This window comes from Takifugu flavidus, chromosome 13 (genome assembly GCF_003711565.1).
Source record: "Takifugu flavidus isolate HTHZ2018 chromosome 13, ASM371156v2, whole genome shotgun sequence".
NCBI classification, from domain to species: Eukaryota; Metazoa; Chordata; class Actinopteri; order Tetraodontiformes; family Tetraodontidae; genus Takifugu; species Takifugu flavidus.
Genome location: NC_079532.1, coordinates 3,289,641 through 3,313,398, shown reverse-complemented (window position 1 = coordinate 3,313,398; position 23,758 = coordinate 3,289,641). Strand labels below are relative to the sequence as shown.

Here is a 23,758-nt window from a genome sequence, read left to right as displayed (position 1 = left end):
ATGTTGCTCCTCTCTGGACCTTCTGATCCTATTTTCTAGCATTTTTGTGCAGATCACACCAACATCAGCTCCACTCTGCTCCCTTTACTCCTGTCTCCAGTCTGCCCATGTGGGCACGTATTCAAATATTGGTTTGCTGAGGCTTGAAAGTCTGTGGAATTTCTCTTTGTTCTTCCCTCAGTCGGTCATGTGATCCTCCGTGGCCCCGCCCCCATGACATCAGCTCACCTCACCTCAGCGAAGGTATGCAGGGTCGTAAACGCCCACGCCACCAGCGTTTGAACAGCGCCCTCTGTGTGTCAGAACAATACATCTCTGTTGCGTTCCGGTGATTGATGGATGTGTTTGTTGCCGGATCGGTACCGCCGCTCCGGAGCAGAACTCTCCATCCTCCCACGCCGGGTCCTCGCGGTGCTGCCGACCTACATTTCTCGTCTCGGCAAAACTCTGAAACTGCCGAAGTTTGTGTTTGTTTGCTCCTGTCGGCCCTGTTTCCTAAAAGCAGAGATGATCTGGAGTGTTTGTTCAGGGTGCAGCAGCTCCGGGGCGCCGATGATTAGGCCCTGATTGACTTTCTGTTGGTTTTGGAGTGACAGAGGGGAATTTCTGCCTCCCTTTGTTCCTCAGTCTTCTCATAATAATCTCCACTCTGGAATTCTCTCAGCCTTTCCTTAATGGCCTCATTTATCTTTATTCCTCATCCCCTTTCAGCTTGTGTAATATCCACGCTGAGCTCATTTCCTCTCACCACCGGCCTCCTGACCCGGGGTCCTCGTTACAGGTTATTACAGTCGTTCATTCCCACTTCAGTTTCCAATCAGGCCGAGTGTTGCCGCCTTATTTGCTGCGCCGGCTGTCTGATGTAATGGAGTGTAACTGGTGTGATTTCTCATCAGCTGCAGCGGTGGTGTGATCATTGACCAGGAACCGGTCCAACACTTATTTTAGCCTCTCCTCGTCTGCTCCAAGCTGCTGCTGCTGCGTGAATTTTAATCCGGCTGGAGACAAATGTTCTAATACAAGTGAAGAGTTCACGTGATAATTATACTTTAATTATAATTTGCTAATTATATTTTCGATAATCTTTCTAATTTCTTTCTCCTCCCTTCCCCACTATAATGAGTTTATTTACGTTTGGTCTCTTTTATGTCCGATCCATTTCTTCTTTTTCCCGCTATAACCAGCGCTACCGGACCTCCTCCAGTTCACATTGTCCATTTAGCACCTTTGTTCCAGTATAACCAGCCAGTTTAACCTCTTTTCTTCCGCAGTTCATTTCATCAAACCAGTAAACCAGTGTTTACTTTCTTTGTCAGGTTATATTAAAATAATCATCATTAAAGGTACAATTGGCTGCTGATTGCTGGTATTTTAGTTACAGTTCATTTTAATGATTATTTTAAAAGGCATCTATGATTGTGGGGAATTTCCCTGAAGGCCTCCTGCAGACCAACGTTTGTCTGCTGAGATGTTCTACACACAAACTGTGTCATGTTCTTTTCACTTGAATTCCAGACTGGGAATAAAATGTTTTTGCAATTGGTTCTGGGCCACCTCTTCACACACCCACTCAGGCAGGTGCTGGTAACCGAACCCCCCCTCAGGAGCGCTGATCAGACTCCAGAACCCCAGCTGCTGCGTTTTCACACACATCCACATCTGCGGCACTTTTCTGGCTCTGGCTGATGCTTCACACACACACACACACACACACACACACACACCACACACACCACACACACACACACACACACACACACACACACGGTTATCGTATGAATGTGTGTTAAAATCAAAATCTGTGGTCTTGACCATTGACCTATAATCCAGTCCCCTTTTTTAGGACTCTTGAAGACTTTTTATACTTTAATTACACTTTTGCTATCACAAGAACATTAAAACCAATTACTGGTAGTAATCAGATTACCAGATTGTAATAATCGGACTAAGTTTTCATTGGCTACGTCACTTCCTTTTTCTATGATCCCTTTTTTTACCCATGTGCAGATGTAAGAGAGCAAAATGAATCAGATTAACAGGCACGTATGCACCAGCTGAAAGATCCAGAAATCGCATGGCGATCGGATTTGACCGTAACGTCGCTTTAGCGTCTCGAGCTAACCAAAGACATGATGATTAGCAACCATTGTGTTTTTGCATTGTTATTTATTGGGTCCCCGGCCGGCCGCCCCCCCTCTCTGCCTTGTAGACATTCCTGACAGCGTCTCCTCTCTCAGTCCGAGACTTCTCTCCGGGCAGCTGCTCCTCGGGCAACATGATCCGCGCTCCGCAGCGCCGGCCCTGTCGACATCTCCCGTGTATATATACGGCATGTGTAGGTGGTGGGGAATATCAGCACACACACGTGTGTTTTACATGCGCTGTGTGGTGCATTTGTAAGATTCTGTTTGGGAAAAGGGTGAAACAAAGAGAGGCCCAGCACGGGCCTGTGGTCTGCGATTCGAGGAGCTTCCTTTGATCTTCTCTGAACAGTCCTTCGAGATAACAGGATGTAAAAATTGTTCTAGTACGTGAAGTTTTTCCTCTCGCTGTGAAGCGATCATGAATAAACACTGTTGTCATGGATACAGGTTATTAGGAGAATGAGCACTTTGTTTCTATTTGAGGCATTGTTCTGATAAGCTCTGTGTGTGTGTGTATGTGTGTGTGTGTGTGCGTGTGGTGTCCTCACATTTGCTACATAGTGAGCACAAATATTCTCATTATACTGGCAAAGTGAGGACATTTTTGGCAAACAATTTTTTGGCTGGTCACCACATCAGGTTAGGGTTCGAGCTTAGTTAGGATGGTTAGGGGAAGGTGCTAGGAATGAATTATGTCTATGAAAAGTCCCCACAAAAATATGTGTGTGTGTGTGTGTGTGTGTGTGTGTGTGTGTGGTGTGTGTGTGTGTGTGTGTGTGTGTGTGTGTGTGTGTGTGTGTGTGTTTATTTTTGGGAAATTTCAGATCTGGGAATGAGACGACCTTTACTGTGATGGAGGAATGCTGACCAGAGTTGGACGCTGGTCCAGATTTTCTTTCTTTCCTTCTGGTGGACCTAACTCCGTCATAGAAAACCGCATCCACGGAGTGGCGCAAGGTGTGTTCCCAGGTATGCTTTCATTCACCTGGGCCATGCGTCACTCAGAGGAGCCTGAACAGCTCCTCTGTGAGATAATCTCATTCTTTGGAAAGAAAAAGAGAAGAATAACAAAGTTATTGGCAGCTCCGCTAACCCGCCTGTGACCATCAACAATAACCCCTGACGTGCATCTTAGACTTTGTCTCAGCCTTTGGAGGCCTTGCGTCAGGCTCGGCCCCTTTTCACTGTTTGGGATTTAGGAGGTTTTTGTTGTTTACACAAAGCCCAAGTGTCCTGCTGGCGTCAGAGGCGACCTGACGATGAGTGTGAGGGAGTGACGTCACGGCCTGACATGTGACCAGGTTCCCATTTCAGTGGTTTACAGGAAATCACTCAGCGCTGGTTAGTCACCACCTGAGTGGATCCGTAAGTTACGCTATCGATAAGAGATGACGTCATGGGTTTAAACTCTGTGTTTATGTCAGAGCTGGCGCCTGAGTGTGACAACATTATTCTAGCTTACGTTTGACCTGTTTACCAGAGCGATGAAGCCACTAATGTGGTGTCGCTCTTCCTGAGCTCTCAGTGTAGATGCACACCTGGATCACAGTCAGCAGTCATAATGGATTTTAAATCTGTCCTGTCCAACACGGAATATCTGGACATCCTGTTAGTACTGCTGAGACCTTGGAGGAGGAATTTGCGTGGGAGTGCGCTGAGGTATCTCCAGATCGAGAAATGGGACGGGGAGGCGTTTCCTCGGGCTCAGACCTTCACCTCGCCGCACCTTGTCCTGATAGCAACACGTGTCCTGTTTGAACACCTGACGTCCTCACATCCTGTCCTCACATCCTGCCCTTCTGACTGAGAATGAGTGTGTGTGTGAGGACGCTTCACAGCTACATGATGGCTGGACGGCGTCGCCAGTCATGCCTTTTCAGATGGTGTTAAGGACAACAAAGCACGGTTTTGCATCAAAGACTTCTAAACTAGTGCCCCCCACCCCCCCCTCCCACCTCCCCGGTGCGGCTCACAGTCCAGGGCCCCAAAGGTGTGCACATATCGGCAAGATTAAAACGGTGCCAATTTGCAAAGCGGTATTTTTAGCGAGGGGGCGTGTCCACGGCGGCCATACTGCCCGGATCAGCGGAACCCTTTGAAGAGTTCATTTTAACGTGATCCTACTTCAAAGCTGCGCACACAGACCGGCCTGAATGTGTGCGTGGAGGGGAAGAGCCTTCTGTCACCTCTGACCTTTGGATGTTTGTGCCCGCAACACACTTCCACTCCATAAAATCCAGAGCAGCAGGAATTTACTCAGTCAACAAATGTTAAATTTACTTCCAGCTGTGTGAATAAACAACATCAACTCAATTTAAGGTTTCCATAGTTTTGTTTCATACAAATAACATAAAGAATGTTATGGGGAATACTGTGATGATTAAATACACGTGTGTGTTTTGACAATTTGGCAATTTGTCTAATATCCAACCGCTCTCACGTCCTTGTACTACATTGTAATAACATATTTAAATATATAGTTACACAAAAAATATAAATCCAGGGTGTTGCGTTTGCTGTAGATCCTTATGAATCAGAAAATACAGCACTGATATCTGCCGCTACTTTGAAACACCTGCTGTGTTTTATGAATAAAGTCACTTGTGTGTTTATGACTAAAGGACAGGAGTTTAAGGAGGCTGTAATGTCTTTTTTTATAACTTTTGAGATTAAACTCTAATCCAGCCTTCTCTTTAGTGGCACACAGCCTGCCACTCCCAGCTAAGGTGTGTTTCGGGGTTTTTTAGTCATTTTAGTGCCCTGAACTCTGGAATTAATGTGCTTATCAGCTATGAGTCAGGCCTGAAACCTTCGCTGTCACATTCCACCTGCCGTCAGATGGGACTTTCCTGTCCACCACTCCCTTTCCCCTCATGAATGTGTGGTATTCCTCAGAGGAAATGACCCCAACATGTTGCACCTGAACGCACCAAAGTCAAGAGAGGAGGACATCTGGAGTTTATGTCAAAATGTAGCAACATTTATTACAATAAATACACGCTCACGCATGAAATACAAAATAATTTAAACACGTTTGCCAGTAACACCGTATTCTGGAAACAAATAAATTAAATCTTGATCTTGAGGAGTCATTTCTCCTTGAAATAAGGTGGAATCCGCGTGTGCGGAGCTGCTGATGAGCTCCGTCCATCGGCCCTCACCGAAAACAGTCCCGGACAATCCTTCATCTCTGGACCGGATGACCTCGTCTTCCTTTTTGGTCCGCGTTGTGTTTCATTCTCTGGTCCGCATTGTCGCTACTGGGAAATCAGAGGAGAACACTTAGATTCCGCTGCGTCCTGGCACACTTCAGCGTCATACTTGGGAGTTTTTGTGATATTACGGCGGGTACTAGCGACGGTGCGTCCCTCACCATATTTGGAGCGGTCTAAGCCGGGGTCCCCGCGGGCGGCTCAGGGCGCCCTCGCCATGCGCCGCTCCTGCTGTCCGGGAGACGCGCTCTCGCCGTCCTGTCGCGTTTTAAAGTCCTGGATGGCCTTTTTGTTCTGATACTCAATCAGAGCCATTGTGATCACCGCGTTCCAGCACTTCTCCTCTCCGGGGCACCGGAAATCGATCTCTTTGTTGTCTGTTGTCACGATGGTGAAGTAGACGAACTTGCCGGTGCGCTCCACGCAGTCCACTTTCTTGATGGACTGCAGCTTCAGCTCTTTGCCCTTGGTGCGCTTCTGCGTGTCGGCGTAAATGTTGAGGCTGTCCGTGGTCAGGACGCACGTCTTCCTCTTCCAGAACTGGAGCAGGTTGTCGCTCCTCTTCTCCAGCTCTCCCTCCTTAAGGACCTGACGGGTCTCGTCCGCTGACATTTTCATTCTTTAGGGCGGGCAGGTTTTGTGGAACTCCTGCTTTGTCTGCCGCTTTGCTCAGTGAGCCGGAGGAGGGGGAGGAAGCTTCTCCACACAGGCTTTAGTAATCCAGAGTTGCGTTATGAATGAACCAAGGTAGTGGAGAGCCTTTTATAGGGCGCTCGGAGGGCCCTTCCCACTGACGTCAGATGATTTGGGAATGCATCAACAGTTGCCGGTGGAGTAATTCAAGGCTGTGTGGGCGGAAGCGGTGGCGCACGGCGGGGGGAGACAGAGGAAGTCCTAACGTGGACCCAATTACACCGCCAACATGTTAATTATCCACATCCCGCCGCTGAGATCACTCCAAATATTTGCCCACTCTGCACTAACCGATCTGTATTCATGCGGTCGGAACCGCCGGATGTGTGGGCCCGGCGCAGGCGTTAAACCTCCTCCGGGTTCGGGGGTGTTCTGGAATCAGTTTAATTTCAAACTGTGAAGTTTATCATCCAGAGTTTTTCCACTGTAACTCATTGCCAGGCGGCTCTTCGGTTCCTCAGACTAAACCTGTTTGATCTGGATGCTGTTTTATACAAACTGCTATTTCTGTCCGACCAAGGAAGCACACACAGAAAAAAATAGAAAAAATACGCGCAGAAAAAAATAGAATGGAAGTGCGTCTGTTGTGTACAGACGCGCTTCCATTCTATTTTTTCTGATTATATTCTAAGGCTTCCGCTCTGATTACTGACCATAACTGTACATTACCATCAGAGCTAAAGTCAAGGAAAAGCTCCCTTTAACAGGGAGCAAGCTTGAATAGGACCGGGGCCCTCCTGCTGATGGAGGACAGGAGAAGAGGAGCTAGACCAGGGGAGAGGACAGAAAGCGAAATGGACCAGGAACATGGACCATACATGCAGAATCAGTGAGGGAGGGCGGCTCGGGGTCACGCTGGTGGGCCGGCAGACGTTGCTCACTGAGCTGATATCAATCAGAGGGCCCACATGGGTCCTGTTGTCGTGGCCCAGCGGTGCCTATGAACCGCGAAGGTGCAGACGTCCCCTGATAAGATCAACCTCATCACCATGGAGATTCTAAAAGGACGATGAGATCAAATAGCAGGAACCCTCGAGGTAAAGTAATCCACAAGTCCCTCCATCCAACCCACATCTCACCAACCCTTGATTTAGCGTCCAGGCTTTGATTTTGCTTTCATCTGTCCGTGACGGAACACCCGTGGGTGTCTTGTGATGTGCCTGTGCAAATCAAGGTTTGATATTTAAAGGAGCGTTGCGGTGAGGACGGCAGACATGTCGGGGCGGTGACTCAGCACCAGGAGGACTTTGATGATCTCTTCAGGGTCTGAGGTGCGTGTGGGTGAAGACGTGAGTGCCCGTGTTTAAGGAGTCCCCCCCCCCCCCCCCCCACCCCGAGTCTGACGGCCTTTAAGCAGCAGGAGTTTAAATGTTTAACACAGCAGAGATCGGTGGTTCCAAGAGCTCCGGCGATTCCAGGAAACAAAGCCGACCCACGTTTTATCTCGGAGAACTTCCCTGGTCACAGAACCCTCAGCCGGCAGCTGATCAAACAAGAACAGTCGTCAACATCGGGGGCGGCTGCCACCCCGCAGGACTCCACGTCCCCTCGCAGACAAAACACAACAGGCGCAGGCAGGAAGTGCCTCGTCTAGGGAGGTCAGGGCCCCGAAAACCCAACCCAAGAACAGAGGAACGTGTATTCCTCCGCACAGTCACCTGGAGGAGACGGGTGGGGCCAGAGAGCAGGCGGACGGACCAGAAAGGTGGCGAGTCGTGTTGCTACATGCATGCTAACAGGAGGAAGGTTATTTTTAGGATCTGATGGATGATTTCAAACTCCTGGTCTCATAACGTGATGATACAAATACAAATACTTTAAGGTTGGAGTCTGATTTTAATCTGCGGAACCAAGAACTCCTCCAGAGAGCTGCAGCCCCGACCCCTTATGTCAGTAAAACCGAGAGCTCGAATACAGTTTTATTAAAAATGGACAGATTTTATGCAGGGTTGGAGTCGTCATAAACAAACAAGCCCGAACGACAACGGGACAATAAAAATAACCACGCCGTTGGGCCTTTTGTGCCGCGTTAACCCCCGAAAGGTTTCTCAGACAACGAACTAAACATAGTCGACCAGCAGAGATCAGCGTGGATGAGCTGAGATCAGCCGCTGACAGCAGCAGAGGCTGCAGGTAACAGCTGCACGCTGACACGTTTACGAGTGTCACACAACAACACTGGACACACACAAACACACACACACACACACACACACACACAAACGGTCCTCAGCTCTTGGTGACATGCCCTTGTGATGAGACTCCGGAACTATTTGAGGCATTGTTCTGATAAGCTCTGTATGTGTATGTGTGTGTGTGTGTGCGCGTGTGTGTGCGTGTGTAAAACCATGCTGACATTCAGCAGCGTGGGAAAAAGAACAAATGGCTGGTGAGGGCAGCGCAGTGATAGAGGAGGAACTGTTGGCGAACAATGGAACAGACATGGCTGCTGTTCCACACACGAGGCCGTAAGCTGTTCCGTCCGTCTGTCCGTCCTCTCATCCGTCTGTGCTTTACTGTTCTTACGCTTAAAGCTGAGGAATAAAAGGAAAACATCTGGTGTCCTCGGTCTATAAAAACATCGTTTTTTTTTACGCCAGGGTTTTATTAAATCATCAGCGGGAGACTTTTCGTTTTTAGATTTAGAGGTTGAAAGGAAACAAAAACCAGGGTTTTTTCATCTTTTTTTTATAATATTTAGTGTGAAATGTAGACATGTGATACAGGTTTTAACTTGTATCTGTATCTGGGGACACATTTTTATTCTCTCCTGTAATAGAAGACATGAAGCCAGCGGTGGTTGGAACATGTGACCTGGCGAGTTCCTCGCTGCATCCGGGCCCGGATTTTTGCCAACACGTCCGTCTAAGGAATGCCAGGTATGCAGATCGGAAGCTCTTCCGACCTCTGCTTTTTCCACGGCGACACACTGATCTGTTGCGAGATGAATGGATGAAAACTCTGCCCTTGAAGGTGGTTTAAGGTGCAATCAGGCTGAAGGCCTCGCTTTTTCTGGCGCCGCTCACTTTTATGTAACCCTCCACAGGTTGGTGCAGCCCGGCCCTGGTGGATGGATGAAGCCGCAAGTCAGGAAGCAGCAGGATTCCAATCAAACACGCCGCGCCCTCTCTGATTCATTCATAAATCCGGACAGAGCTGCCACACAGGGCTGGGTGTGAGGCCTTCTTTCCCACACATACCAGCCAGAGAAAGATCCGGCGATAAGGCGGTAAATCCAGTCCGATTAGCTCTACTGAATGGTGATCATTGTTGATCATCAAAGCCTCTAAAGGAGCAACACGCGGCCGGTTGTTAAAACTTACTTCAACTTAAGAGTCAGCCGAGACAAATGTTTGTCACTCACATCTCTGCATGTGTGTGTGTGTGTGTGGGCTGACCTGCAGGGCAATCCTAGTGTGTGTATTCATCTCAGTAAATACAAGTGAGGCATGAATCTTCTCCTCTGCCTCTTTGATCACTCATTCAATGACCTTTGACTGCGGCTTCCATAAAACCTTTCACCTGGAATCAGCCGTCTCACTGCTGATAAGTCCAAAAATTCAAACCTCTTCTGAAGCACTTTTAGCTGTTGTGTTGTTTCTTGTTGTGTTCAATGCACATTTGTCAGAAAATAAAACGAGAGAATGGTCTTATTTAGCACAAAACGTGGCCTCCAATAAGGTCCAAATCTTCAGGTGTGACATGTTAAAAACTGAAATAGTAAGAGTGTGAGTTTCTTTAAGACTGATTTATAACTAGAAGTGGATATCTTTTTCCTTGAGCCTCTGCTAGCATTAGCATTAGCTCACTCATGGCCGCTAATAAGAGGATGCCGTGGAGTTGTATCCAACTAATGCTGTTTAGAAAGCAACTTACTGAAATTTCAAACTTGCAACTTCATCAAACATGCCAAACTTTGTAGAAAGATGTGTACTATTTTCTTCTTTAATAACTTGCCAAAGACACTGAAGTCCGATCAATCCCTTATGTTTTTATCTGCTGAAGATGTCATTTCTTGTCTCTTGGACATGCATGCTAGACTGCATTGTGACCCCGCCATGGTGATAAATAAAAACAGATTAATATCATGAAAAACTTGGGATGTTGACTGGATATGGGTACCAAATGTCAGCGCCATGAGCCAGGAAGCCTCATTCGACCTCAAGAATGCACCAGAAACGCAGGATTGTGTTCGCTTTATCAGGCTGCCCGATCAGCTCATTCAGTGGTGCATAAAGCGTCGCTTCATTCCCGTCCTTCTCTGGAACTGACTCACCTCACGTCCCTCTGCCAGAGGACGACACAGAGACCCCACACAGGCGCGCTCATTGACGACGGGACGCGCACGGGCACGCGCGCGCCGAGGCTCTGCCAGAAGGAAAGTAGGCAGAGGTCACAGCTGCAGCCGGGGCGCCGCGCTGGGAAAAGTGCACCTTTTCTTCAACACGTCAGCTGGAATGATGTGTGAAGGTTGCTGTGTCCTGCACATCGTCAACATGGGTGCACCTATGAGCTCAGGATGCTCAGAGCACTGAAGATAAGACCTGCTTTCCACCCCCGCCACTCTCAAAACAAGTCAAAACTGAAGGTCTGGGCTGATCCAAACGTTCCCACATCCCAGCTCGGCTCTCCTGGAGATAACAGTGGGAACAGTCCCGCTCCTGCATGGGGCTGGACAGAAATATAATCTAGTTGCTAGGATACGGCAGCAGCGTCCCTCCCCAGGCATCTGATCAGAAGGCCTCCTGGTCTCTGGGGAGGTTTGACTGACGGCCTCGGCGCCATCCCAGACGAAACGCTCCCTCTAATCTAACAACTCGATGAAAAGAGGAGCCGGGAAAAAAGTGTCCATGTTGCACAACTTTAATAGAATATTTTAACTAACTTTGTACAAATTGAAAAGAAATATTGAGCAAGTAACAAATTGTGAATAAGAACCATTTAAGGCCATTGCTAGCACACGGTCCGATGGGATCAATCTGAGGCGTCCACCGTGGCTCTGGAGAGATCTACAATCCTTCCCTTGAAAAAAGGGGCGGGGTCATCGTGGTCGGCCACACGCCGTGTGCACTTTATAAAAGACATTGGCAACCTCATGTATTTTCTCCACAGACATTCTACTGAATAATTGGACAACAGAAAGATTTATACAATAAGTTCATAAACAACCTTTAAATGCAGATTTAGTTACACTGTTGACAAATTGGCAAAACAAATTGAGAGGAAAACTGTTTGTTCTTGTCATTGTGGCTTGTTGGCAACCGACTGATCCTGGATCCAAGCACCCGGAACATCCTCACCCCCCCCCCCCCACACCCGAGTGGAAACGACATTAAAAGGAAACAAACAAAAGCTTATAAAACATAATCTAAGGGTCATGAGGTCGCATCTCTTAGCTTAGATGAACTTGTGAAGGATGTAACTGAACCCAGCTTGATGCATGTAAAGATTCTCTTTCCTCAAACTGAATTACCAATTTCAACTGGGGGGTTGTTACACACGGGGAGAGCAGCGTTCGTGCTGCTCACAACTCAGCGCCGCGTATCCAAGTGCTCGGCGTAAATGCTCGTTACCCGGGGCAGGAGTACAGTAGAACACAACTTTGACATGTAGTAATACTATTGAAAATAATGATGATGTCATGCAGCTTGGCAGTATTTTCCTGGCTGTCTGGGCCACGAGAAGGAGCCCGTTACTGCGGCTGTCGAGTCCCCAAAATGCACCACTAATTACAGCTGCATGATGTAAGAATAAATATTCCCCAAGAACATAAAGATCAAAATGGTGAAACTTTTTATGGCTCTTAAAAAGACAAACAGAAGAGAAGCACTGCCGCCGCCCCGGTCAAAGGTGGAGTCAAACTGGGACCTGGAGAACTTAACAGTTGGCATCAAAAACCCTGAGTAAATGATGTTCATGAAGAGGTGGGAGTTCTAAGCGCCCCCCCACCTCTGCACCGCAGCTGTCAGAGAGACGAGTCGCTAAATGACCCTGTGGTCTTTCCATTTCTGTCACATCCTGCTTTGAATTCAAATGAGGCCAAACAGACAACAAAAAAAACAAACTAGCAAAAAACAAACAGAGGGGTGGGACTGGTGCAAGAAGAAGAAGAGAAGTCATGCACATCGTAAAAACTTTGTTCTATTGCATTCTGATCAAAGTTTATAAAAGGCCAGAACCTGCAGGAGGTCGAGGGCTTCGATCTGGGTGGATGGAAGGAAGGCAGGTTGCCTCCTGGTTGCCCTGGTTACTGTTGTTTGCATTCAGCAGGCTGGGGTTGTTCTTTCTGTGTTAGGAAAAAGAGAAAACAGGTTGAAAACGACCAAAAGGCACCAGACAACCACAAGAGGAGATAAAGACACGAGACCCAGATCCCAGAAAGTTTGTTACACAAATGGAAAGAAAGTTAGAAACACAGCAGAGAGAAAGGACAGCGGGGTGAGACCCACGATGTGAGCGGGGGTCCGAAACGGCTACTAGAGCACAGGGAGGAAGGAGGATGCAGTGAAAGAGCAGAGGAAGGAAAGAGGAATCTAAACAGGATGCATCCTTTTCTCTCCCTTACCTAGAAATGTATGGGATGAGAATGATTGATTACGCCTGGAGGGGAGGAGAATCCAGGGGAGAAAGAGACAACAGACAAGTTTAGCCGGCACGTTCAGTAGCGACAGCTCCCACAGGGGAACCACTAACCCACTGGTAGCGTACTGGTCAGCGCCCAGCGTGCTGACTGGTACGGCCGGTGAGCTGGGTTCACCTTTACACCCCATCCTTTGTTTTTAAAATCACTGCATTATGAACTAACTGAGTCATGTAACTCAACATCAGTTTGTTTACAAAATGCTAAAATAGACAAAAGCAGAAATGAAAATAAATAGAAAACCACCAATACTAACGTTAGTGTCAAAGTCTCCCTCATCTTCATCATCGTCATCCCCCTCATCCTGCTCCTGAGAAGACAAGCAAAGATGTGATGTGTGTGTGTGTGTGTGTTGGGGGGCCCTTCCTGGGCCCCGCTGTTCTGATCCAAACCAACAGGGGGCGATACTCACCTCTTCATCTCCCTCCTCCAGCTCCTCCTCATCAAACTACCCAAAACCAAAGAGACAGATTTGTTTAACAGATTCAGTCTGGGGATAATAAACAACTAAACGGGTAAATTGGACTCACGCTCTCGTCGTCCTCCAGGGCCTCTCCAGTAAAATACAGCACTGCTCTGGGGATTATTCTCTCACGGAAGAAGTGACCGATCTCAAAATCTGTGGCGAGGGTGAACTCATAATCTTCATCCTATTGAGGACGGAGACACAGTTTAAACGCAGGTTCGCCGCCAAAAGCCCGGAGATAAACGGATAATTAGGCTGCACCTACCATTTCTCCATCGGGTGAAACTGTGAGGAAAGAAAATAAACCTCTTAAAATACAATCCCATTTAAAAACACCAGATCATTCATGTTATATCTACAAGAGTTAAGATATTTAGCATCATAAATGCCACTAAAGGTAAATTCAATTAAACCTATGATGGAATTGTATTAAACATGCCGATACGGATACCTAAAAAATACTATAATACAACAAAATGACGACACAATTTCCTCCTTTTCATTCATATCCCACTAAACAAATCAATAGAGAGCCGCACAATCAGTCAGTTGTCACATTGATGTGTGCGCAGTAACGACTGACTCGCGGTGCACAAAAGGTGGACACTTTTAAAGAAAAGCTATTTATATCCGCCAATTATTTGCAGAGGCGATGACGGAAGCAGTTACACAAACCGCGCCGCAGCCAATGACCGACCAGGTCAACTGGTTTGTGTCAGAATGGGTCTGGGCATGTCTGACAGGTAGGCCGCCGACGGCGTTGACGGTCCCGACTCCTCACGCACGAGTGAGTCATGTCAACATGTTTGACTTGAGGGAGCAGTGACGGCGTTCTAGACTGACCGCACCCTCCCAGGCAGTTACCCCGGCCTAATGCCCCATTTCATCAGACGCTAGCAGACTGTCGGGTGAAGGTGACGACCGGGCGCCGCCTGGTGGCGACTCTGGCTCAGTGCAGCGACTGATCACGGGCGCTTGTTTTATACACCTGAACCGTCCAGCAGGTGAGTGTGTAGCTGCAGGTGAGTGTGTGTAGCAGCAGGTGAGTGTGTAGCTGCAGGTGAGTGTGTAGCTGCAGGTGAGTGTGTAGCTGCAGGTGAGTGTGTAGCTGCAGGTGAGTGTGTAGCTGCAGGTGAGTGTGTGTAGCTGCAGGCGAGTGTGTGTAGCTGCAGGCGAGTGAGTGCGTGAGTGTGTAGCTGCAGGCGAGTGAGTGTGTGAGTGCGTAGCTGCAGGCGAGTGAGTGCGTGTAGCTGCAGGTGAGTGTGTGAGTGTGTAGCTGCAGGCGAGTGAGTGTGTGAGTGTGTAGCTGCAGGTGAGTGAGTGTGTGAGTGTGTAGCTGCAGGTGAGTGAGTGTGTGAGTGTGTAGCTGCAGGTGAGTGAGTGTGTGAGTGTGTAGCTGCAGGTGAGTGAGTGTGTGAGTGTGTAGCTGCAGGTGAGTGAGTGTGTGAGTGTGTAGCTGCAGGTGAGTGAGTGTGTGTAGCTGCAGTGAGTGAGTGTGTGTCGCAGCAGGTGAGTGAGTGTGTGTCGCAGCAGGTGAGTGAGTGTGTGTCGCAGCAGGTGAGTGAGTGTGTGTGTGTGTGTAGCTGCAGGTGAGTGTGTAGCTGCAGGTGAGTGTGTAGCTGCAGGTGAGTGAGTGTGTGTAGCAGCAGGTGAGTGAGTGTGTGTAGCAGCAGGTGAGTGAGTGTGTGTAGCAGCAGGTGAGTGTGTGTGTGTAGCAGCAGGTGAGTGTGTGTGTGTAGCAGCAGGTGTGTGTGTGTGTGTGTAGCAACAGGTGTGTGTGTAGCAACAGGTGTGTGTGTAGCAACAGGTGTGTGTGTAGCAACAGGTGTGTGTGTGTGGCAACAGGTGTGTGTGTGTGGCAACAGGTGTGTGTGTGTGGCAACTGGTGTGTGTGTGTGTGTGGCAACAGGTGTGTGTGGCAACTGGTGTGTGTGTGTGGCAACAGGTGTGTGTGTGGCAACAGGTGTGTGTGGCAACTGGTGTGTGTGTGGCAACAGGTGTGTGTGTGTGTGTGTGTCCTACGTGAGGTTACTTTACCTTTAATAGGGGTGAAGAAGTTGAAGAAGGAGTCGTTGGGCACCTGTTTGGTGACGGTGCGCACGGTGCCGCGGCCTTTATGCTTCTGCTTCTTCTTAATGGTTTTCACCGTTACGTCTTTGCCCTTGTGCCAGTCGATCTGACAGCTGGGGGGGATGGGGGGGGGGGGGGCGGATGTTCAGAGAACAGAATGTTTGCGTGCTCAACTTCAGCGAACCGGCTCCAGACTCACCCTTCACAGTCGATGATCTCCGGGCCCTCAAATGAAAAGGGTTCCGATGCATCAGGCTCTGATTTCATCTTGTACACCTTGGTGAGGACGGCGTTGTTGAAGTAGCCGTTGGGCTCGAAGTGGAACTCTAACGTGAAGCTCTGCAAAACACACAGAACCGTTACTGCGCTCGCGTTTCACTACAACTGGAACATAAAGCCGCTGCTGCAGCGATACCCACCATTGGCTGACCGGGCTCAGAAAACTTCACTTGTATGTCTTTGAGATGCTTTAAGATGGGCTCATCGTGCTCCTAAAAGGACACGCTCAGTCAGTCACGTCACCATTAGTTGGTGCCACCAGGTCAGATCTGTGGCGTACCTGCAGCATGTCACTCAGCATGTCCACTCTCTTGAATATAGTCAGCCAAAACTCTGGGATGCCTTTTGGTTCTTCCTCTGGTTTGGCTTCTTCTTTCTTTGTGTCCTCAATGGAAGCTTTTTCCTTTACTTCCTCCTAAAATGGCGGCAACAGAACACATGGGACAAACAGGGATCACGCATTGTCCTTGAAGGGTTTGGAGTCTCAAACCTCCTTTTACAAGCTCACACCAACATGAGGCGGTTAGTTCCACCAGGTGAGTCCCGTAACAGTTCCGGTTCTTCCAGAATAACTCTCTGACACGCCTGTCTTGATTTATGAGCCATTTTCTCAGGTCGTCACTTCAAAGTGTTGAAGGGAAGCATCAACCGGCACTTACAGCGAGCGCATCCTCCTCTTCCCTGTCACTGGTCCACTCGCACTCCTCATCTGTGGGTTCTACCATCCCCGTCACGATGTCTCGTCTCTGCAACATGCAAAAAACCATGGAATTTCCATGAATTTCCCCAGCATTAGGGAACAGACATGTGAGAAACGCACACTTAAATGTGGCTTTTCCGGCGCTAAATGGAAATAACGGCAGTGAAACCCACACCAGGGTCTCTCCCACACAGACAGGTGCGGTGGGATCACAGCTGCCTTCAGCGAGACCACCAAGCTCAACACTTGTCACTAGATCTGGAAATAGCCTCGACTGACAATGGAACAGTTGACTACTCGTGGATGCAGTTTTCATTTTAGCACCAGAGATATAATCCCTCAGACTTGAGATCAGACAGAGATTTAAATCATCTTAGTGCAGAGGACAGAGAGGGGTGTTAATTTAGAAACACGACGTTACAGCCCGTTGTTACAGACTGACCTGTTAAACAAGATAAGACCTGTGCAAACTTTAGTGCCAGCCGAGCAGAAAGTTAAGAGCAACATGAAACACTGAAAATGCTAAAATCAGCCTTATCTTGGCTAAAAAGTGGCACGTGTTAATAACAGATTAGGTGGACGAACGCTTAGAAACTACCTTCTCAAAGAGTGGGTGATAGAGGGCAGCATATTTCCTCTCCAGTTCATGGACCTCTTCGTAGAATTTCGCCTCGATGTTGGCACACTGCACCTGCAGCCGTTTCAGGGCGTGGACTCGCCGCTTCACTACTTTGGGTATCATGCTTTGAGAGGCAAAACGGAGTTGGGTTTAAATGCTGCGGACGAAGGGCAAACAGCAAATAACACAGATGCAATATAACAAGAGGTTGAGCTCACCTTTCCAAAATGTGATATCTGACAGGAATGTCTGTTTGTCCACCAGGATTTTGCCCCCCGTGTTCCCCTTTAGCTGCCGAGACAGTAAAGGGTGTTAGCGGCTGTGCTCAGCCTCGTTCCATTCCAAATGTTCCTTTTAGACTGAACTTTTTCAGCCCGAGTATCTACTTTGAGCTTGTCGACAAACACATAGAATAAACACACAAACACACATATAAAACATGCATTTGGTCTTACCTTTACTCGCCTCCATTGCCAGCTGACAGTTTCCTACTGTTAAAATACAGACATCAAGATTCAGTTATTCATTTAAATGCGCTCAAATTCATAACAGACTGGGGGGTATATACAACTGATGTAAAATATCAAGAATGTATAGCTTAGAAAGATTTAAAAAAAAACAAAAAAAACCACACGAACAAGCGTGAGTCCCATAATTGAAGACAGTTGACCTGGCTGGGCTAATTGATCCACATCAATTTAGCTATTGAGCAAGCGCAGGCCGATGACGCACTAGCTAACGGCGGCTAAGCTACATTATGACATCCACTGATTGCATCCTCCCATTTTCAAAGAGGGTAAACTGGAGTCGCTGTATGTGACAGTTACAGAGAGGCAGTGATAAAACGACAATTAATAAATCTGCATGCAAACGTCGTTTTGACAAGAAGCCTACCTGGACTAAAAACTAGTATGGGCGGTGACAGCAGCTAGCCGGGGCTAACTAGCCAGCCAATACTACGAGCCAACGTGCCAACGAACAATACATTAGCTAGTAATTAAATGGAAATTTTAGAATTACATTGAGCTAGTCTCGTCGATAATATCAAAAAACTGGATGACAGAGTCAAGCTTGGGCAAAGGCGTTGGAATTTGTCTTTATCAATAAGATTCGCCAAGAATGGGCCAGCTATGCTACTGGTGCACCGCTAGCCGCATCGACGCTAATACACGCTACTTTGTAGCTAATGCAAGCTATATTATATTAGTTTTCGCTATAACAGTGTTTTTAGTAGATTTTACTATTCAGACTTTCCACCCGTATCATTAGCTTTCATTTAAGCAAAATGACAAAACGCGCTCACATGTTTTAACAACCTTACCTCCGTCCGTGCGGAAATCTAGCTAGTCGCCTCGCTCACGCGTTTTCGCTTCGACCCTCACGCGCGATCGGCACACATGGTTCACATGCCGGCCTCTGATTGGCCAGCTGTGCGATGATGCCTTCAAGGGTATCCGAAATCTCAGTACTATTTACAGCCTGGAGGACCTCGCTCTGGTTCTGCGTAATTTATTTATAGACAATGGTTTAAATTAAAACATAATAATTTACCATTATACTAAAACATAATAATATAACAGTCAATTATTTATGGATAATGTATGTATTATCTTAATGATTTACATTAACCCTTGAGTTTGCCGCAGATCGCAAGTCACGTTTGCGCCACCAGAGGGCGTCGGTGTGTAATAAGCGACAACGTTTATTTGTTGCTTAAAACATTTAAGCTGATTACAGGGGTGAAATGTGGCTTTTAAAACATGCAAAACAATATGATAACTCATATTGTAATGCAATGATAACATGTGTAAGAGAGTAAAAGAAGTGATTTTCCCCTCTATGTTGAATAAACAACACATTAATGGTGAAAAGAGGCAGCATCACTGTAATAAATCTGCCACTGTGGTCAACTATTACAAGTTATCATTACAAACAGCTCAATCGTGCTTTTGTTTGACTACAGTAAAACAGCAAAGCCTTGTGGAGCAAAAAGAACATCAAGCTGATGCGTAAATAATGTCAGTAAAATGTAGCTCGGTGCTTTTTATAGCAACAACCCATTAGCTGTAAGACCTAAAACCACTGAAATCTACCCATCTTTCTGTTTGTTATCCACCACTGTGTAATGTACACATTTTAGCGGAAGTGACAGCGCCACAGGCCCTGAGGGTACAATTGTGGTCACCAGGCTACGGGCCTGTCGCAGCCTGACATTTGCCAGCAGGTTCAGTTCTTACAGAAAGATCCAAATGGGATCAGCAAAGGATTCTGTGCGATCAAACGAAGCATTGGAAACATTTCTTTTGCAGGACTCACATCATTTTTGGCGGAACGCTGCTGAATTGCTCCTGGTAAAAGACAATAGCAGCACCTGCAGCTCTGCTCGAGTCTGTGTTTGACCGCTGACAGTCTGACAGACGTTCCTACCTGCCTTTTTTTGCAGCTAGCACAACCTGGCATCCCCCCATCATTCACCACGCTCTGCAGCCTGTATCATGTGCTCCTCCCCTTCTTTGTCATGTACTCAATGCAAAGACGGAGAGACGCGTCACAAGAGTCGTACTGACTGACTGGCAACCATTGGTGAGACTTACAGGGGAACTGAATAAGAGGCTCCCACCACTTCATGTCCCCAGTATTGTTAGACTGAAGGAGGGAACCTAATAATTAAAGTTTAGTAGAATGACAAGAGCGTTTCAGTCTAAACTCTGAGCCATCAACATTGGGGGGTTTCTGTTTCAGGCCGACTGTTGCTGCCTTCGCCTGTGTCGCTGACGTCACCAGCCTGATGTTAATCTGCGCTGCCTGAAATCGATCTGGCTGATTTGAAGTCACTTGCGCCTAAATGTTTATTTTAAATAAAAATGTATACACTGAGAAATGTAGATTCGTGTAAAAATGTAAAATGAAGGAAAAGAAATGACTAATATGTGGATAAACCAGTCGTTGTTCTGGGGTCACAGAGGTCACTGCCCCAGTGGAGAGAGTCGGTAATGCACCCTGGACAGGTCTGTCCCAGCACCTCCTCAGTGGCATCTGCTAACCCGTCCAACTTTCCTTTTAAGCTTTCTCAGCCTTTAACTAACTCATCTGAGCCTCTCTTTGTGTCCAGGAGTCAGACTGAGAGTCATTCTTTGAATGAGAACTTGAAACAAATAAATGCACCGCGGGACATCTCACCTGTCCCCCACACATTCAACAGAACGCAGCTGTAAAGGTCGGCGCTCCTGTGATCTCTCGCGCGCTCCTGTCGCCTCCGGGTTTCCCGTCTCGTCTCACTTTCAGAAATGCACCATAACGAGAAGGAAAGAATCAACGGCGGGTGTGAGCGGCTGTCGCAGGAAGGCCCGAGCGGCTGATTGACCAAGCGGCCGTGGTGTCCACACAGGACAAATTCATCCCACATGGGGGATTGGTTTTGTGACTGAAGTGGCCGAACTCCCAGGTGGCGGTATTGATGTGGTCAGATGGACGGGGCGGTGTTTACACGGCCTCCTGCCTCTGCATCCACCGTGGCCTATTAAGACCCTCTCCTCCTGACGCCCGGGTAATGGCCTCTCTGTGCACGGTAATCAGACACACGCGCACGGACACACCGACTGTAAAACGCCATCAAAATCAGACACCCGGACAAACACACACACACACAAACGCTGAGCCACATCGACGCAGCTGCAGTCATTATTCGCAGGGTGGGGGGTCGTCGGGGGGGTGAGAAACAGAGCCACGACGTCTCGTGCGCGGCGTGCGTCAGAGGGAATTATGTCTGCAACAAATTCCATAAGCCATCAATCCCAGCCAGGGCGGCCTCGTTGGGCTCAGCCTTTTATATGCGATTTGCGTCCAATTTGCTTTTTATTTGCACCAATAAGCAATTTTCAATGGGGACGTCTCGTCCTCTGTTCTCTGTCTGTCGTCCTCTGCTGTCTCCTTTACTCTGCAATCTGGGCCTCACGCATCTGACAACGGGGCCAACTCTGACAGTTAAGGACTTTATCGCTGTCATGGGGGCCAGGTATCGTCCACCAACACACCTGCGCTGAGGAAACATCTAAACTGGTCCCCCAGGTCGCCCCAACGCCTCCAAGAACGGATTCGAAACTGACTAGCTGGAAATATAGTGGAGAAAATCCAGATAATGGAAGTCAATCCTAATATAATCCCGTTGCTTTTCCTTCTCTATAAATATTATTATATTCAGTCTTGAGCATTAGGGATTAGTGGAATCGTCATCTCTGTAACTTTACAGCGTCGTGTCGACATCGTGTCCAGCCTAAAAGTGTCTCAAACCACAGCAAGAACCACATAAATAGGTGCTAAACGCTCAATATGTCCAGATTGTTTTGTATAAATCTTGAACGCATCGATTTTTGCACCCGTACGGATGTTCCGGACCAGATGAAGGAGGAAGACTTAGGTGCGGTTGGGCCTCCAGGGGCCTCCAGGCCACTGGACGACAGGGGCCCATTAAGGAAAGGTAAATTCAATCAGTAGTCTTCCAGCCACGCTGCCGTGCGCTACTGCTGCAGGGCGTAACGGTCGAGGTCACAACATCATGCCACCTCCTTGACCCCTTCGTGAGGGGGGGACTTGAACGTCACAAACGCTGTTTTAACCTCAAGATTCGTCTCAGAGCAGATCCTGACTGAATACAGGATTCTTTTGAGAGAAATACGTTTATTTGTAATAATTCTGTTAGCGGGACTCAGACCACTTCAAATGATCGATGGGTTCATCGATGATGAACAAATAACTGGCGAATTTACCCTCAGCTGCAAACGGGACGCTCACAGCAGATGGATGGATGCATCCGGACCTCATCGGGACGAGGATGTGACATTAAAAGAAGCAGCAGACAGGACAGGAAACATGATGGTTTAAAAAAAGCGGCTTCTTTATGGACGGGATCTCTTCAGGCCTGGTCCAGGGCGACAGCAGGGCCGTGGTTGTCTGCACGGACCATTGAGCATCAATCCCACCAACCCACTTTGTGCCGCGCGAGTCAAATTACGCATGTAGATGGAGGCGGCGGAGGGGCGCTCTGGCTCGGCGTGATGAGTCGTTAGAGCTGACACCAAAACAACGGCAGTCATCACAGCCACAGGTGCTCTGCACGCAAATACAGATTTATGTGGGTCCAACGCTCCTGCAATAATTAAGTTGTGCTGCTTCTGACAACTTTAAGGTGCTTCTTGTCACATTTCCCGCCACACATGTTTGAGATTATCGTTCTGCAGCGACGGCGACAGAATGAGCACATATATTCTAGATTAAACTAGAGGCCTGTTACATTTTTGGTTTCTATGGGCTGAAAGGAAAATATATCATCAGATGTACCTGAGAATTTCAGTCTTTTATTAAATCACACAAAGGTTAAACAGCCTGAAAAAGTCTGAGAATTAGAAGAAAAATATGAAAATGCAAATATTTCAGTGCTGGGATTGTGGAGTCCGCTCTCAAATACAGGTGAGGCAAAATGGTGAGATACCACATAAGAATAGACAGATACACACGCTGAACAAGAAAAGAAGGGACAATTATAGAAAATGTGTCCAAAAAATAAAAAATAAAACAAGAAAGAACTGAATTTTATCACACAACAGTTTTCTACAGCAGCGAGCTGATGTACCGTGGGGGTGTTTACCCAACAATGCTATGACAAATGGTGAATTTATTTTGCGTTTCCTCTTCTCATCATCACCCAGATGAGTCAAATGATTCCCACAAAGGTGTCCGGCATTGTTGACCAGCCAGGGGGAGAGAAAAAAAAACATGGAGGATGGCGAATAATAGCCCAGCTGGTCTCGCTATAGTTGTAATTAGCCCGTCCAACGTCCCAACAATTATGCAGGAACAAGCAGACACTCACAATGCCACAATGCTGCCACTGAATCCATACATAATTGTTATAATTATCAGTGTGATGTCATCCAGAGGAGAAGGTGGAATCAAATAAACACAGAGGGATGAGTGACAGAGAGGCATCACCTCCAGCTCGGCTAGCTCGGATACCTGCTACGAGCTTTAGTGGAGGTCTGGTGGCTCGTGACAATCAGTCCAGAGTCCAGTGGGAGAGGACATTGGTCTGCTGAACTGGAAAAAATGCTCCATTCAAGTTATTTCCATGTTTAAGGGGCATTTACGGCCGTCGATTCAAGAAAACTTAATGTAATATTTACATAAGGGCCACAAAGTTAGCGTAGGGTTCAGCTCCACCTCAGTGTGTGTGTGTGTGTGTGTGTGTGTGTGTGTGACCTCTGACCTCTCTCAGTGGTTTCTGGGATAGACCCCAACACCCTCTGTGACCCTGATGAGGATGCAACACCTGTAATTAGAAGAATATTAGCTCTTATTTTGGGATTTGAATCAGATTTTTGTTGCTATGTTTGTTCCCATGTCTTTATTTTGAGAGAACCCATGAAAGCAAAACAGGCGGAGAAGCGGGAAAGCTTTGTCTCGGGTGACTTCAGCCGTTATCGGCCGCGATCTTGATCAAGCAGGGAAACAGACGTTTGGGTGGAAGAGGAGCGGCGGCACTGGCTTGTCTCCATCCAGGCTCAACGTAGTGCTGACTCACTCCTGCTCAGGTCCTTCCCCCATCCACAAGAACAGGTTTCAAAAGGCAGATCATTTCATGCTCTTTCAGCCCAACTTGGTTGTCTTAACACATCAAAACCCCCACAATTTATCCTTATCTGATCGGCACTTGCACAGCATGGATCGAACAGACCATAAAATTGATAATTGTTTTAAATGTCAAGCTTCCATCTGGTGTTCAGGCACTAGCAAAAAAAAAGGTCAATAAGTAATTTTTCCTTTATTCCTTATTTCAGACTGATAAATGCCAAAGTTCCGCCCGCTCAATCTCACATCCCACTTAAAAATTGTCAGGGGTTTGGGGTTGTGTCGGTCATTGTGCTGTAGGGGGTGGTGTG

General features: G+C 47.6%; 2 protein-coding genes and 1 long non-coding RNA gene across 5 annotated transcripts; 1 reads left to right on the top strand and 2 right to left on the bottom strand.

The window, feature by feature from the left end:
• Positions 1-5,102: 5,102 nt before the first annotated feature.
• On the bottom strand, positions 5,103-6,096 carry phlda2 (pleckstrin homology-like domain, family A, member 2). The gene is made up of 2 exons (XM_057052811.1): positions 5,518-6,096; positions 5,103-5,404 (listed from the first exon to the last, which is right to left on the bottom strand). Exon 1 carries the CDS (start codon positions 5,972-5,974, stop codon positions 5,558-5,560), a length of 417 nt encoding a protein of 138 aa, XP_056908791.1. The 5' UTR covers positions 5,975-6,096; the 3' UTR covers positions 5,103-5,404; positions 5,518-5,557.
• Positions 6,097-8,431: 2,335 nt separating this feature from the next.
• LOC130536379 (uncharacterized) lies at positions 8,432-9,503 on the top strand. Its single transcript, XR_008953339.1, has 2 exons — positions 8,432-8,928; positions 9,096-9,503. It is a non-coding gene; the product is annotated as an uncharacterized LOC130536379 (long non-coding RNA).
• A 1,393-nt stretch (positions 9,504-10,896) lies between these two features.
• On the bottom strand, positions 10,897-19,162 carry nap1l4a (nucleosome assembly protein 1-like 4a). Of its 3 annotated transcripts, XM_057052279.1 has the most exons (15): positions 18,145-18,263; positions 17,279-17,314; positions 17,042-17,114; positions 16,803-16,947; positions 16,164-16,250; positions 15,785-15,919; positions 15,645-15,716; positions 15,425-15,564; positions 15,193-15,338; positions 13,421-13,440; positions 13,220-13,339; positions 13,102-13,137; positions 12,946-12,999; positions 12,615-12,649; positions 10,897-12,335 (listed from the first exon to the last, which is right to left on the bottom strand). In XM_057052279.1, exons 2-14 carry the CDS (start codon positions 17,292-17,294, stop codon positions 12,644-12,646), a joined length of 1,050 nt encoding a protein of 349 aa, XP_056908259.1. In that variant the 5' UTR covers positions 17,295-17,314; positions 18,145-18,263; the 3' UTR covers positions 10,897-12,335; positions 12,615-12,643. The 3 variants fall into 3 exon arrangements, with proteins under 3 accessions (XP_056908259.1, XP_056908258.1, XP_056908257.1); XM_057052278.1 differs by lacking the exons at positions 12,615-12,649; positions 18,145-18,263 and adding an exon at positions 19,140-19,162; XM_057052277.1 differs by lacking the exon at positions 12,615-12,649.
• Positions 19,163-23,758: the final 4,596 nt, after the last annotated feature.